This window comes from Hippocampus zosterae, chromosome 19 (assembly GCF_025434085.1).
Source record: "Hippocampus zosterae strain Florida chromosome 19, ASM2543408v3, whole genome shotgun sequence".
Lineage (NCBI taxonomy): Eukaryota > Metazoa > Chordata > Actinopteri > Syngnathiformes > Syngnathidae > Hippocampus > Hippocampus zosterae.
In genome coordinates, this window is record NC_067469.1 from 1,999,566 (window position 1) to 2,012,294 (window position 12,729).

General features: G+C 45.4%; 1 protein-coding gene across 2 annotated transcripts in view; it reads left to right on the forward strand.

The window, feature by feature from the left end:
- The window catches only part of LOC127591991 (forkhead box protein N3-like), a 42,103-nt gene that overhangs the window by 21,401 nt on the left and 7,973 nt on the right, over positions 1-12,729 (forward strand). For both annotated transcript variants that reach the window (XM_052052335.1, XM_052052336.1), the window contains exons 3-4: positions 7,180-7,331; positions 11,966-12,024. In XM_052052335.1, the coding sequence (XP_051908295.1) occupies positions 7,180-7,331; positions 11,966-12,024 (211 nt within the window). The remainder of the gene's footprint in view (positions 1-7,179; positions 7,332-11,965; positions 12,025-12,729) is intronic.

The following is a 12,729-nucleotide window of genomic DNA, read 5'->3' on the forward strand; positions in this document are numbered from 1 at the left end:
AATGCCCACACCCCCTTTTTTTCCCTTCTTTTTTTTTTTAAATAGAAATTACTGATCATTTGTGTGCAGATCATTAGGGATGCGTGTCCAAACTGGACTGCAAAGGGAAATCCAGCCAATGCTAAATAATCTCTGCATCAGCGCACCTTCACCCGAATGGAATTGTCCCTGGCACATATGCTGTACACCACATCCAAATTAGCGAAAGCTAAGCACCTTTGCGCATGTAATAAATGCTTGTTATGCTGAGCTAAATCATCCATTTTATGCTCTCCTTTGGGCCCGCCTCCTAATTGAAATAAATACCCTTTTCTATCTGAAGGCACCCCAAGACAACCCTAAAGGTTTAGGGTAAATAGAGTGCAGTGTTTTTAGATACGCTAACAGATAACTTTATAGGAGACGGGCGCACAGAGGATTACCAGGAACCTTTTTTTGTTGTTGTTCGTTTCCCCATATTGTAGCATAAATTGCATTCGGCGTGTTTAGGCTGCGTGATGTAGGCATTGGGCAACTGGTGAGCACGTCGGCCTCACAGTGCACAGGTGCAGGGTTCGATTCTATCTCCAGCCTTTGTGGATGGTCAGAGTTTGGATATTCTCCTCATGCCTGCGTGGGTTTTCTCCGGGTACTCGAATTGCATCCCGCATTTCAAAAACAAGCGCAGCGGGTGACCGGATCAGTTTTCCTTGGGTGTGATTGTGAGCGTGAATGGTGGTTTGTTGATGTGTACCCTGCGGTTGCCTGGCAACCTGTTCAGGGTGTACCCCAAGACAGCTGGGATAGGCTCCGCTCCGGCACGCCTGCCACCCTAGTGAGGAAAAAGTGGTTAAGATAATGGATGGATGGATGGATTGATGAAGATGTTAATGTTTCCTGGCTTTGCTACTTGCCAGCAGCTGCAAGAGAGCCGCGATGATAAACACAGTGGAGCCTTACGGACATATGACTATCGGTAATGTTATGTACTCCTTAAAAAAAAAAAAAGATAATGTTGGTGGCGGCCCGGTAGTCCAGTGGTTAGCACGTCGGCTTCACAGTGCAGAGGTACCGGGTTCAATTCCAGCTCCGGCCTCCCTGTGTGGAGTTTGCATGTTCTCCCCGGGCCTGCGTGGGTTTTCTCCGGGTGCTCCGGTTTCCTCCCACATTCCAAAAAACATGCATGGCAGGCTGATTGAACACTCTAAATTGTCCCTAGGTGTGAGTGTGAGCGTGAATGGTTGTTCGTCTCTGTGTGCCCTGCGATTGGCTGGCAACCGATTCAGGGTGTCCCCCGCCTACTGCCCGGAGACAGCTGGGACAGCACCCCCCGCGACCCTCGTGAGGATCAAGCGGCTCGGAAGATGAATGAATGAATGAATGAAGATAATGTTGGGTCTCTGGCTTGTGCAAATACTGCAATTTGTAGAACAAATGAACAACAAAGTAACTGCTGAACTGAAAAGAAGATTTAAAAAAATAGTTTCAAACGTGTGCGTGTGTGTGCTTGAGTGTGAGAACTTACTTGTCAACATCCCACTCATTGTAGCTGGGGGTGGGGGTGGGGAGCACGTTTTAACAGTTGTTAACACGCCGAAGGGCATTCACGTGTATGAAATATGTCGATGAGACAAACCAAGGAAAAGTTCAAGTCGGTGTGACTCAGTCAGATGAATGGCTCATTGATTTGATATTACTGCTTTGGGGATTGATATATTGGAACAACCTTGCTTGACTCATTATGAAAGAATTTCAAGCTAGTGTATTATTTGGGTGCAACTGTAAAAACAAAAGGCATGTTTTGTTTGATTTTCTCTGTATGTTGCAATTTGATTCATGTGCTTAATATTCTGTTTAAAACCTCAAAACCTGCTCTGGTCTGATTTGTCCCATGAAGAGTTGAAAGGAGTTTTGTCATAAGTGCTTTGGCATGACTCCGTCTTGTGATCCAAGTCGGTCTTCACCTTTAACCCGACTCGACGCAGATCAGAGCAGTCCGAGACCAGATAATGAATTCTTGATCATGTTGTCGATGTGATGTTAAACTTTCTCGCTTCTGTTATGACCTGCGTTGTGTTGCATGTCAGTTGCTTGAAAATTTGCTTTTCGAACACATTCTGCTCAACAATGTGCGCTCCTTAAATCTCGCTTTTATATTCTCAATATGTTCATGGATATATCGACGTGTATCCAGTACACAAAGTGCAAAAGTATGCAATATGGATAATCCGCTGTTTATCTGTACAGGATGTATGCAGTAAGTAAGGATAGATCCCTGCATTGCAGTGGGTTAATCAGGCTTAAAACCCGTTTTTTTTTTTTTTTTTTTTTTTGCTATTACACTGCGGATGTTCAACGAATTACAGGCAGTCGTAATACTTAAGATTGATAAGTCTTTTTGCTCGTGAAACGTACTGCACGACGTAGCTAAACGAAGGCCCGCCAAGCAGAAAGAGCAGGAAAAGGATATTGTGGGTTGCAGCAGGGTGTCGGAATTTTATAGATGCCAGACTCTTTATAGATGTCGAGCAAGATCGCGACACGTCGTCACACATTTGATATAAAAGCCAAATATAACCTGTTTTCATTACGGTATCGCCTTTTTGCTATGCTATGCCATCCTTTGGCTAGTCGACGATGGATTTTTGTTTTTCAATTCTTATAAAGCCTTTTTTTCTGGCACTCTTTGGATTGTTATTGTACTCCTCGGGGTGTTGATTCACGAGGATCCCGACGCTAAATCACGTGTTCACCGTGCGCGTGATCAACTAAAATTTCAGCGTTTTATTAAGATTGCTCTGACAATTTTGTGGAAAGCCGGCAACTGCGTGAAAAGTATCTTTTGTTGGATTCAACAGGCCCGTTATGTAAAACATTTTATGCACGGTGCCCCACAAGTTTCCATCCGTGTGTTTTGTCACATTTTATTTTGTAATATTTGCGGTAACCTTAAAAATGAGTTGACTAAATTCCTTTGAATCATGTTTACGTCAACGGTCATCAATGCTCGATTGGTCACCGACCATTCCTATAATTGCATGCGAAAATATAAGAACATCGAAAGTATTGCGGTTGCAGAAATAAATTCTTACAGGCCAAGTCAGTGGCAGCAGGACTTTTTTAATATCTCCCATTTTCAAGGAAGGCCAACCCCCAGAGTTTATATAACACAGGAAACAGATGTTGGCAACTTACAACCATCGCTCCCTCTACCCGCCCTTGAATTCACTTTCTTCTCCTTTATTTTTCTGTTGCACACAATCAAGGGATCCAGACGACTTTTGGTATGTTTGTTTTCTTGACCACGACAACTTTGTTTTTTTTTTTTTTCGTCACCTTAGAGGGGGCGAAAATGTTTCAAATCTCTCGGTTTGCCTGACCGGCTTATGACCACAAATGTGTGTACATAAATTATTTTAATTGAATTGAGAGGTTGTTGTGCAGAGTGTAAAATAAGTTGAATGCACTTTTGTTCTTCAGCGGTTGTAGTGGGGGTGGGGGGCTGGGGGAGGGTGGGTTATCATTTTGAGTTCCGGATTATTTGTTGTGTAATCCATGTTCTTCAGCCGCAAATACGATAAAGCAAAGCGATTTTTTTTTTCCATGACGCGGATGAAACGCAAACAAACAGCATAACATGTTCCAAATAAGATGCCATGAAAGAAATGAAGCAAAGAAAAAAAAAATCCTGAGGTCTTGTCTGATAGTCACCTTTGTTCAGATCCTATTTTTAAAATCCGCCTTGCCATTGTCTCAGCATTTCCAACTTGAACATCAGAGAAAAGATCAACCCTCATCTCGAACGCCGGATTATTGATTGTGAAATCCAGATGCCTTTCTCTCAACTTCACGAATACGCTTTCCAAAAATTCCCATTCCGCCTTCTCTCGCCTCCAGATGATGCCTGTTGCCTAGGTGACCACCATAACCTCTATGTCACGCCCTTTCTGTGAATCGCGCCCTCTGATTGGCCTACCGACCAAGAGGTCCGGAGATCGGGGCTTTCGGATTGGTTGGCCCTATTGGCAGAGGCAGACGGCACTTCTCGTAGTGAATATTGATCGAACGGGGCCGCCAGACGGGCAGACAGTAGGCACTCGTGCACATATTTCGATATATATACACAAGCGGCTGGCGGTCCGGAGGTGCAAAGGCAAATTTCGACCCAGCGGGAGGTCACCTCTGTGGGAGTGTGAGCGTATGCGTGTGTAATATCATGCTCTCTGGGAGAGGTGTCGCTGGCAGTAATAGAAGCGCTCCCAAGAGCAGACCATGCTGGGTAATATCACACTCCCCAGGGAGCTCGCCGTACACACTCGCAGACACTCGGCCAAACACGCATGGCACATATGGCCCGTGTACCCACCACACTGACAGGTGGACTAATAATGCCGAGATTCCGCGAGTAACTATGCGGACATTCGCAGCAAGGCCACTCAAAAGTTCAGTCGTTGCGCATTTGTAAAGTTCAACTCGAGCAAAACGAATGGAAGAAAAATCTTCCAAACATTTCAAATGACCTTTGACCCTGTTTTTTTTTTCCTCACAATGGTTGTCGATGGAAGTCATTTTATAATGAAAATTGATCATTTCAAGGTATCTAAAAGTGCTTTCGCTCTTCTTCTTCTTATCATGGAGAGCATGCGCTCTTTTCTCAGCTACATTTTAGCCTGATCCAACCTTAAAATGAGCATCTTCCAAAGCGGCCTTCATTATTATTATTATTTCATTTTTTTGTTTTGTTTATTGAACATAAAACATATACAGTAATAATTTGACAGAAAATAAGGTAGATAAAAAAAGTAAAAAGAAAGAAATCAGTCTTTATTCAACACAGTTATTATGTTCAAGGGAGTAGGATGAAGTAAAAAAACGTATCTAGTCCTACCCCGTTATGTGTTTATATCATTAAATCATTTTTATATCAATCAGAAAAGAAAAAGTAAGAAGTCTCTATTAAGGCTCATACTTTACCCTTAACCGTGATATTTTCACAACTTTTGGTTTGTATCGGGATTATATACATCCTCACCCTGGCACTCTTGTGTCAATTTTCATAATGGATATTTCAATACCTTTCTCTATTTATCAACTTAGTTCTGATTTATCATTATATTTAATGTTTAGAATTGATCATTTTAACTCTGATTGATGTAGGTTGTTTGTACTATTTTTTTGAATTTGTTTTTGAACTCAGCAAGCGATTTACTCATTTTTAGGTCCGTTTCGAGATTATTCCACAGATTAACACCTTTGGTAGATACACTTCTTTGCTTGATGTTTGTTCTTGTTTTGAGCTTTTTGAATAAGTTGGTACCTCTTAATTCATAATTGCTTACTCGAATTTCGAAAAACTTCTGAATGTTTTGGCAGAGCAGGTTATTGTGTGCTTTGTACATTAATTGGGCGATTTTAAAGTCAACCGGGTCATAAAATTTCATCGTAATAATAATTTGAATTGCTTTTTTTTTGTAGTTTGAGAATAGGGAGTGTGTTTGTTTTGCAGGCATTTTTTTTTTTTTGCGTGTTGTTCTGTGATTGAACTTTTGTGCACATGATTGCCTCAACCGTAAATGATGTGCGTCTTAATTCATCACATGGTGCTCCATGCACATCATCCTTAATAAGCTCCTCCCTTTAAGTGAATGCCTCCTTTCTCCCAGCAAGGGAATGAAAAGAGGTTGAAGAAGTAACTTCAATTACTTTACAGCTCTTAACATGCCTGACGTTCCGCCTCGTATTTCAAACCCCCCCCCCCCAAAAAACGGAAGCCTGTCTCTGTATCATATCACAGAGCACTCCAAAGTGAGCCGAACATAAAGCGAGGGACATTTCATTTCAAATGTATTCGTATTCTACACCCCCCCGCCCCCATCCCTGCTGCCATCCTCGGTCTCCGTCGTATACAAACCTGCGATTTTGCCACATTCGGATGACAAGGCAGATGAAAGTGCGGTGGGAGCCCGAGAGAGCTCCAGACAGCCCGAGTATTTTCTCGGCGACCTGTTTGAGATCCATGCTCGCTATAATCTATAGGCTGCTTTCACTCAGATTGGGAGCGACGGATTCATTAGGATAGAGGCGGGGTGCTTTTGATCTAAAAATAAACACTGTTGCAGCCTTTGAAGCTTTTCAAGAGTTTCCCAATGTTTTAATCAGAAAACACTTCAAAAAGGAGATGCGGACGGGTGGCGCTGACAAATAAGTTTGCCCTTGAGTGAATGGCAAGTTTGGTGTGCTTGATGTACTCTGTGTGGTTAATTGAGTGGGACAACCTGGCTATTTTGTAAAAAGTACAAAAAGTAAAAGACAAAAGGAAATCAAGGCCGGGGCGCCCAATTGCTGCCACACTCTTTTGGGAAGACATTCTGCAAGGTTTTGATGTGCCTTTGGGGACGGGTTTTGAAGAACATTTATTAGTGCGGGGACTGAGCGAGTACATACATAGTACATCCCATAATGGTTTAATCAGGTCAACGGTTTTGTTTTTTTCGATGCTTGAACTTGGACAAGCCTTTCCCCACAGTGGTCTGCCATTGGTCAGAAAATAAACAAACAAATGTCATGTTTTGGTGAATGATAATTAATAATTGTGGCCCGGTAGTCCAGTGGTTAGCACGTCGGCTTCACAGTGCAGAGGTACCGGGTTCGATTCCAGCTCCGGCCTCCCTGTGTGGAGTTTGCATGTTCTCCCCGGGCCTGCGTGGGTTTTCTCCGGGTGCTCCGGTTTCCTCCCACATTCCAAAAACATGCATTGCAGGCTGATTGAACACTCTGAATTGTCCCTAGGTGTGAGTGTGAGCGTCGATGGTTGTTCGTCTCTGTGTGCCCTGCGATTGGCTGGCAACCGATTCAGGGTGTCCCCCGCCTACTGCCCGGAGACAGCTGGTATAGGCTCCAGCACCCCCCGCGACCCTTGTGAGGATCAAGCGGCTCGGAAGATGAATGAATGAATGAATGTTAATAATTGACATTAATAGCAGGAGCGCAACTTGAAGTTGTGACATGGACATGGTCCTTTTTTTTTATGTGCTCTTCTCATTTGTCAGGTCAACATGATGATTGAGTTCATTTTGGGGCTTTGGCGATGTTGACTCAGGCCAGTGTGCTGTGTTTGATCTGTGCCTGGATATCACTTTGCACTTACCTCTCTCTCTCTCTCTCTTTATCCCCCCCCCCCCCCCCCCTTCTTTCTTTCAGAGCATAGGAAAAGGATCTCTATGGTCGATAGACCCAGAGTATAGACACAACCTGATCCAAGCACTGAAGAAAACACCGTACCATCCCTACTCAACAGGCCTGGCCGCCCCCTCCACTTCCCCGCCCACCCTGTCTCAGACATTTCACCACAGGTAAGGCGAGCGACCATCCAAGTGATGTCTTGAAAGTGCTACCGGGCTACTTCAAAGTTTGATTTGGAATTCCAGCAGATATTTTGATGGCTTCTTGGGACTTAGCTCATCCATTCACCAACCAAACCGACATAATTCATAAAGTGAAACGAGTAGGATAAAGTCGTCAATCAACTTGGCTTATCTTGAATATTAGCGCCCCCCCCTCGACCCCCCCTTTCTTCATCTCTGTCCTTTCTGTCTTGGATTGGAATTGATTGGAGACAACTTTATTTTCAAATGTGCTGTATGTATAACATATACCGCACAGATCTGCTGCCCCCCCCCCCCCCACCCACCCCAATCCTCCGCGGGCATTGAATAGCAATCCCGCCCCATCTTTCCTTAAATCTGTTTGCACGCTGTTTTCATGCAACAACACTCCCGCTCTTCTTCCTATCTCCCACATCCTGAGGCACATCACAGGTAAAAGCAGCGCTAGCCTTGTTTCCACATTCGTGGATGCCCCCAAACCCCCCCGCCCCCCGTACCACCTCCCCACTATCTCCTTCCCTTTAGGCCTCAGTCGTGTTTCCCTCCTCCTCCTTTCAGCAAGCTTTCGAACTCTTTTATTTATTTTTTTTTGTGCCTGATCTCTTAATTCATCCCCTTGCTCCGTCCATCTGCCCCCCCCCCGGTTTCCAGTTTCTCTCTTTCTTGCCCCCCCCCCCCCTTGTAATAAAATCCCACTGCCGAGTCGACGAACTAGCAGACTGTGTAAAACAGAATAATTGGTTCGCCATAAAATATAAAAGTGTCATTTTGAACAATGCGGAATGGGGAAGTGGAACAAATTGGAGGTCAGATGAGGAACATGGGGGGGGGGGAGAGCTGAGGGTGCAGTAAGAAGTTGTTGGGGGTTGTAGAGGCGGCCGCAGTCATTTGCATGGTGACCCGCAGTGGGAATTGAGACGTTAGGTGCGGACAGTTCATGTCGAGGTAAGAGAGAGAAATTGCCGGCTCCCCTGCGGTGAAGCAAAACTCCAAATGAAGGCCGTGGCAACAATCTAATGAACATTCATTGTGATATAAGTCTTTCAATCTTTATAAAACCACCCCCGCCCTACCCCAGAAAAAAAGAGTCTTTTTTTCACTTTCAGTTGGAAAGGTCAAACATCAACATCCATCCAATGAACTTATTTCAGCAGATTGTGATTCTGAAATGAGATTAGACTCAAATTGATTCGTTTTGGGACTGGTGTTGGTTTAAGGTACACCCCTGCGTGTTTCACTTAATTATGTTCAAGTCTCATTTAATCATTGATGTGCAAGCAATTTAAGAGGGTTTGGATTTCTACAATTTACATTATTAGAGCTGCAACAAATTGCGACAGATGACTTTGAATTTTCATTACACTGGTAAGTGACACAAATTGCTGACTTAATTGATGTATGAATAATTGCTCATGAGCAAATCACTCCAAAATTGTCAAGCTTCGATTGTGGTGATATTAACTTAATTGATACATACTTTAGTTTGTATTCATTTATTCTAAAAGAGGAAAAGAGATGATTAGACCTGTTTGAGACCAGACAGCTGTCGCTATTGATATTTAGTTGCGGTTGTTGTTGTTTTTTTTTTTTTTTGGCGGAGTGCAGCAGTGATTAGTTGCCTTCAAGGACCAGCATCAAACTCTAAAAAGCGCTAAACAAAACTTTTAATGCAAACGCTGACCCACTTTATGTTAGCCTTTCGCTAACTTCCGTGGCTGCTCATTATGTCTTTCTGGCTTAGGGAAAAAGAAACACGTTTTGATTCACTACCAGAATTTTCTTGAACAGTGTACAAAAAACGAAAAAAACAAACAAAAATAGAGGAAAAAATAAAAAAGAGATCCCGTTCCACAAACGTGTAGTTTTTGATGATGCCTTTGAATCAATGAAATATTTTTTGTAAATCTGATCAAGATGATTATGCAGGTACTGCGTAGTGCTATAAAAATATTGAATAAATTCCGAAAGTGGGGGCATAATAAATGGATTCATTGATTGGAAAGAATTGTTTGATGATTCTTCCTTTTTGGGCAACATTATTCAAGTGACATTGATATGAAAACAGGAGTTGAGAACACTCACAGCAAGATTTTTCCTTCTCAATTGAAAGCATTTTGAAATTGTGCTGCTCGACCGTGGTCAGGTGCAGTGACTCCGCCCCCTTTTTATGGCAAAGATTCCAAAGACGTCAAAAAAATAACATCAAGAGACGTTAGACAACGAGCATTATATAGTCCACGTTCCACAAAAAAAAATGTCTCCGTAAAACAAGTTCGTCACGGCTTCCTGATACTTTTTAGTATGCTTCCTGGGTGTTTAATACCTCGAGTCACTCGACTCGCGGAAAGGGAGCATCATCCATTTTGGCATTACAGCCACCAAGTGAATTCAAGGAGTAAACAGAGTTCACTGAAAAAGGCAATTCATATGAATCGTAGCAATCACAACATATCATTTTTACCGCCTGAAACAATAAACTACCCGGAGTTGAATTCGCCGGCCCCATTTTTTTTTTTTTTTTTAGGATTTCTCAATGGATGTAATTCTCATCAGATAATAGCCACTTGGAGACTCTGTCGCGCTTATTTGAGCGGGAGCTGCCGTCGCCGTCATATTGTTCGCGGGAGAAAATTATAACTCACCGCTAATGAAACGGCTCGGAATAGGTTTCCGGGTCTGCTCGATATCTGCACGATATCTCCCTCTCAAGGGCTCTCCTCCTCAAGACTATTATGTTATGAAGCGTAATGATCGGGAATGGTTACGCAGTGGCTCCGTTGTGTTAAGGTCAAGGACTGTCTCGAGCAGTTCAACACAACCCAAAGCGGGAGACGGGCAAAAGGGAAGGATGAAGGAAAAAAAAAAGGGTCTGACGGCGCTTTGTTCTCTCGTCTTAATGTCGCTCGCACCTCCGCTCTTTTTCATGGGCCGTAATAATTCACGCCGCAGCCTGCCGGACCGCCGCCGACGACATTTTCCTCCTGGCCCGTACGTGCTCGCCGCCTCTTCCCCGACCTGCGCGGAAGCTCGCAGTGGAGTCCGCCAATTTCTTTGAGCATGAATGTATTCATGACGGAAATGGGTGTGTTGGTGAGCCCGCGAAAGGGGAGGGGGGTGGGGGGGAGAGCAGGTCAGCTCCGCGGTGCATTCCTTCACACCCCATCGGCATCTGGATGAGAGGAAGAGGAAGAGGAGGAGGAGGAGCGGAGGATGGATGTCTCAAGGGGGGATGTAGAGGAGCTTTGCTCTCTTTCCATCTCCCTTCCTTTCTTTTTCCTCCCAGCCTCCTTCCTCCCTTCCCGAAACAAATGGGTGGGGTGGGGGGTGGAGGGGGTAATGAGCGTCTGCCGCAAGTTTAGCCCCTCGCCCACTATATTAAATGCACAGCACATCGCCTTGGAAACGGGAACGCCGCCATGGCAACACATGTAACGCAGGTGATGTCGCACCGCGAGGCCATTTGTTGAGCGAGTGAGAGACGATCGAGGGATGGGAAGAAAGAGAAGGACAAAAAAAGAAAGAAGGAAAGAGAATGACAAAAAAAAAAGAGAGAGGGAGATGGGGTGGGATTGGGGGAGGGGGGCGGGGTAGGTGGTAGGGAAAACAGACAGGCTGTTAGCGCAGGAAAAATATGTTATCGCCGTGGCAACGCAATGTGGCAACTCTCCATGGCAACAGCAGGTGGCTCAGGGGCTGAAATGTGCAGCTTTTGCGTTTTGTGCAGCGTGCGCGCGTGCGCGTGCTCATGCCAGCCTCCGGTCCATCTCCCCCCCCCCCCCTCCTGCATCTGGCGAGGTGTGAGCCCCCACATCACAAGTGCAGACGTCCAAATCCTCTCATTCGGCAGCTTAGCGCGACATAAAACGGGGCCTCGCGTTACAAAGGAGACTCTCCCGATGAGTGCAAACGAGTGGGCTGCTTTGTCTGACTTTGCAAGCTTTCTCCGGGTGTTCTTTGTCCAGCCCGCCTGCCATCGTTTGTTTATTTGTTTGTTTGTTTGTGCTCTTGCACGTGTGTGTGTGTGTGTGTGTGTGTGTGTGTCTCCAGCTTTATGAGAAATGCTGTCATTACCTCCCTCATTAGTGCCGCAATGATCACCTAAAGTGAGTCCCCGGCTTTGTGCGGCCCCTTCTGTGGATGCGCGCGTGTCAACCCCCCCCCCCCCCCCCCCAGCTAGAGGAACGTGTTAAAAAGTGTCACTCCGTAGGCGTATTTATCTTAAACAGGCCTTTTGTGACAAGAGCATGTGTTAACTGTGAGTGTGTTGATTACTTTTTTTTTTTTTTTTTCGGTCGGATGTGTGCGGAACCCGTGGCAGGCGGTGGTGGGGGGTTGTCATGAGAAATTACTCCCATGGACTTACGGAGGCGAGGCTGTAATTCTCCGAGGTAATCACAGGGGGAATAACGGCAACAGTGGGACACCCCCCGGGGGAATCTAATCACTATTATCAAAAGCGCCGGCTTATGGGTTCAACTTTCCTACCTTGCTATCTTTCTCACAGCCAAGCCCGTTAGACTGGTTGAGGTGATCAAATGGTTTGACCACTTTTCTTTCTCCCCCCCCCCCTGCCTGCCCGCCCGCCCTCCCGATGAACACAGTCCTCCATTGTGGTCGGGGAGTCCCCTCTTCAGGAAGAATGGCGGAGTCCTCCTACAAGGTACGTCTCGCCCTTTTTTTGTGATCGTCCTTTTCTTGCCTCTCAGAGCGACCCCCCACCCCAACGTGCAATCATCTCGATTCCAGAGCCGTCTTCTTTAAAAAGTGCACCTTGAGAATACCAAGTGCTGAGTTCTGACAAGTGGCTGAATGCCAGCCAAGGAATGCTTTCCTACATTTGAAAGTTATAAAAAAAAAAAAAAAAAAAAAAGAAGAAGAAAACGTAACCAGTAGAGACACATCAATTGAGAGGAAGGGGGGGGGGGGGGGTGGCGCCAGAATCTTATCACAGGTTGTGGAGCAATCCCCTTGTCTCCTTTTCCCCCACTCAACACACAACATGGCGTTCTCCCCCGTCGCTTTTTGTTGTTTTCCACTTTTTCCTTTTCGCCGCATTTCCCATTTATTCCCCTTTTTGCCGTCTCCCCCCCCCCCTTCCCCGCCCTTCCCTTGGCGGCTGCTCCGCAGTTTAAATGGACATTCAATCCCAATCAGGGAGCACTACAGGAGCTCGCCCGGGCCGCCGAGTCCTAAATGGAGAGGGAAATGGGATACATTAGGCGTCTACGGCGTGCCCTCCATCGCCACTGATAATGGAGTAGTAATGGTCAAGGAGCCAAGGTTGGAGAGCGTCTGAAAACCTGGACTCCCCCTCTAGGACGCGTATTCTGAGAGTGATGCGTCTGAGCGGGCCTGGATTGCGGAC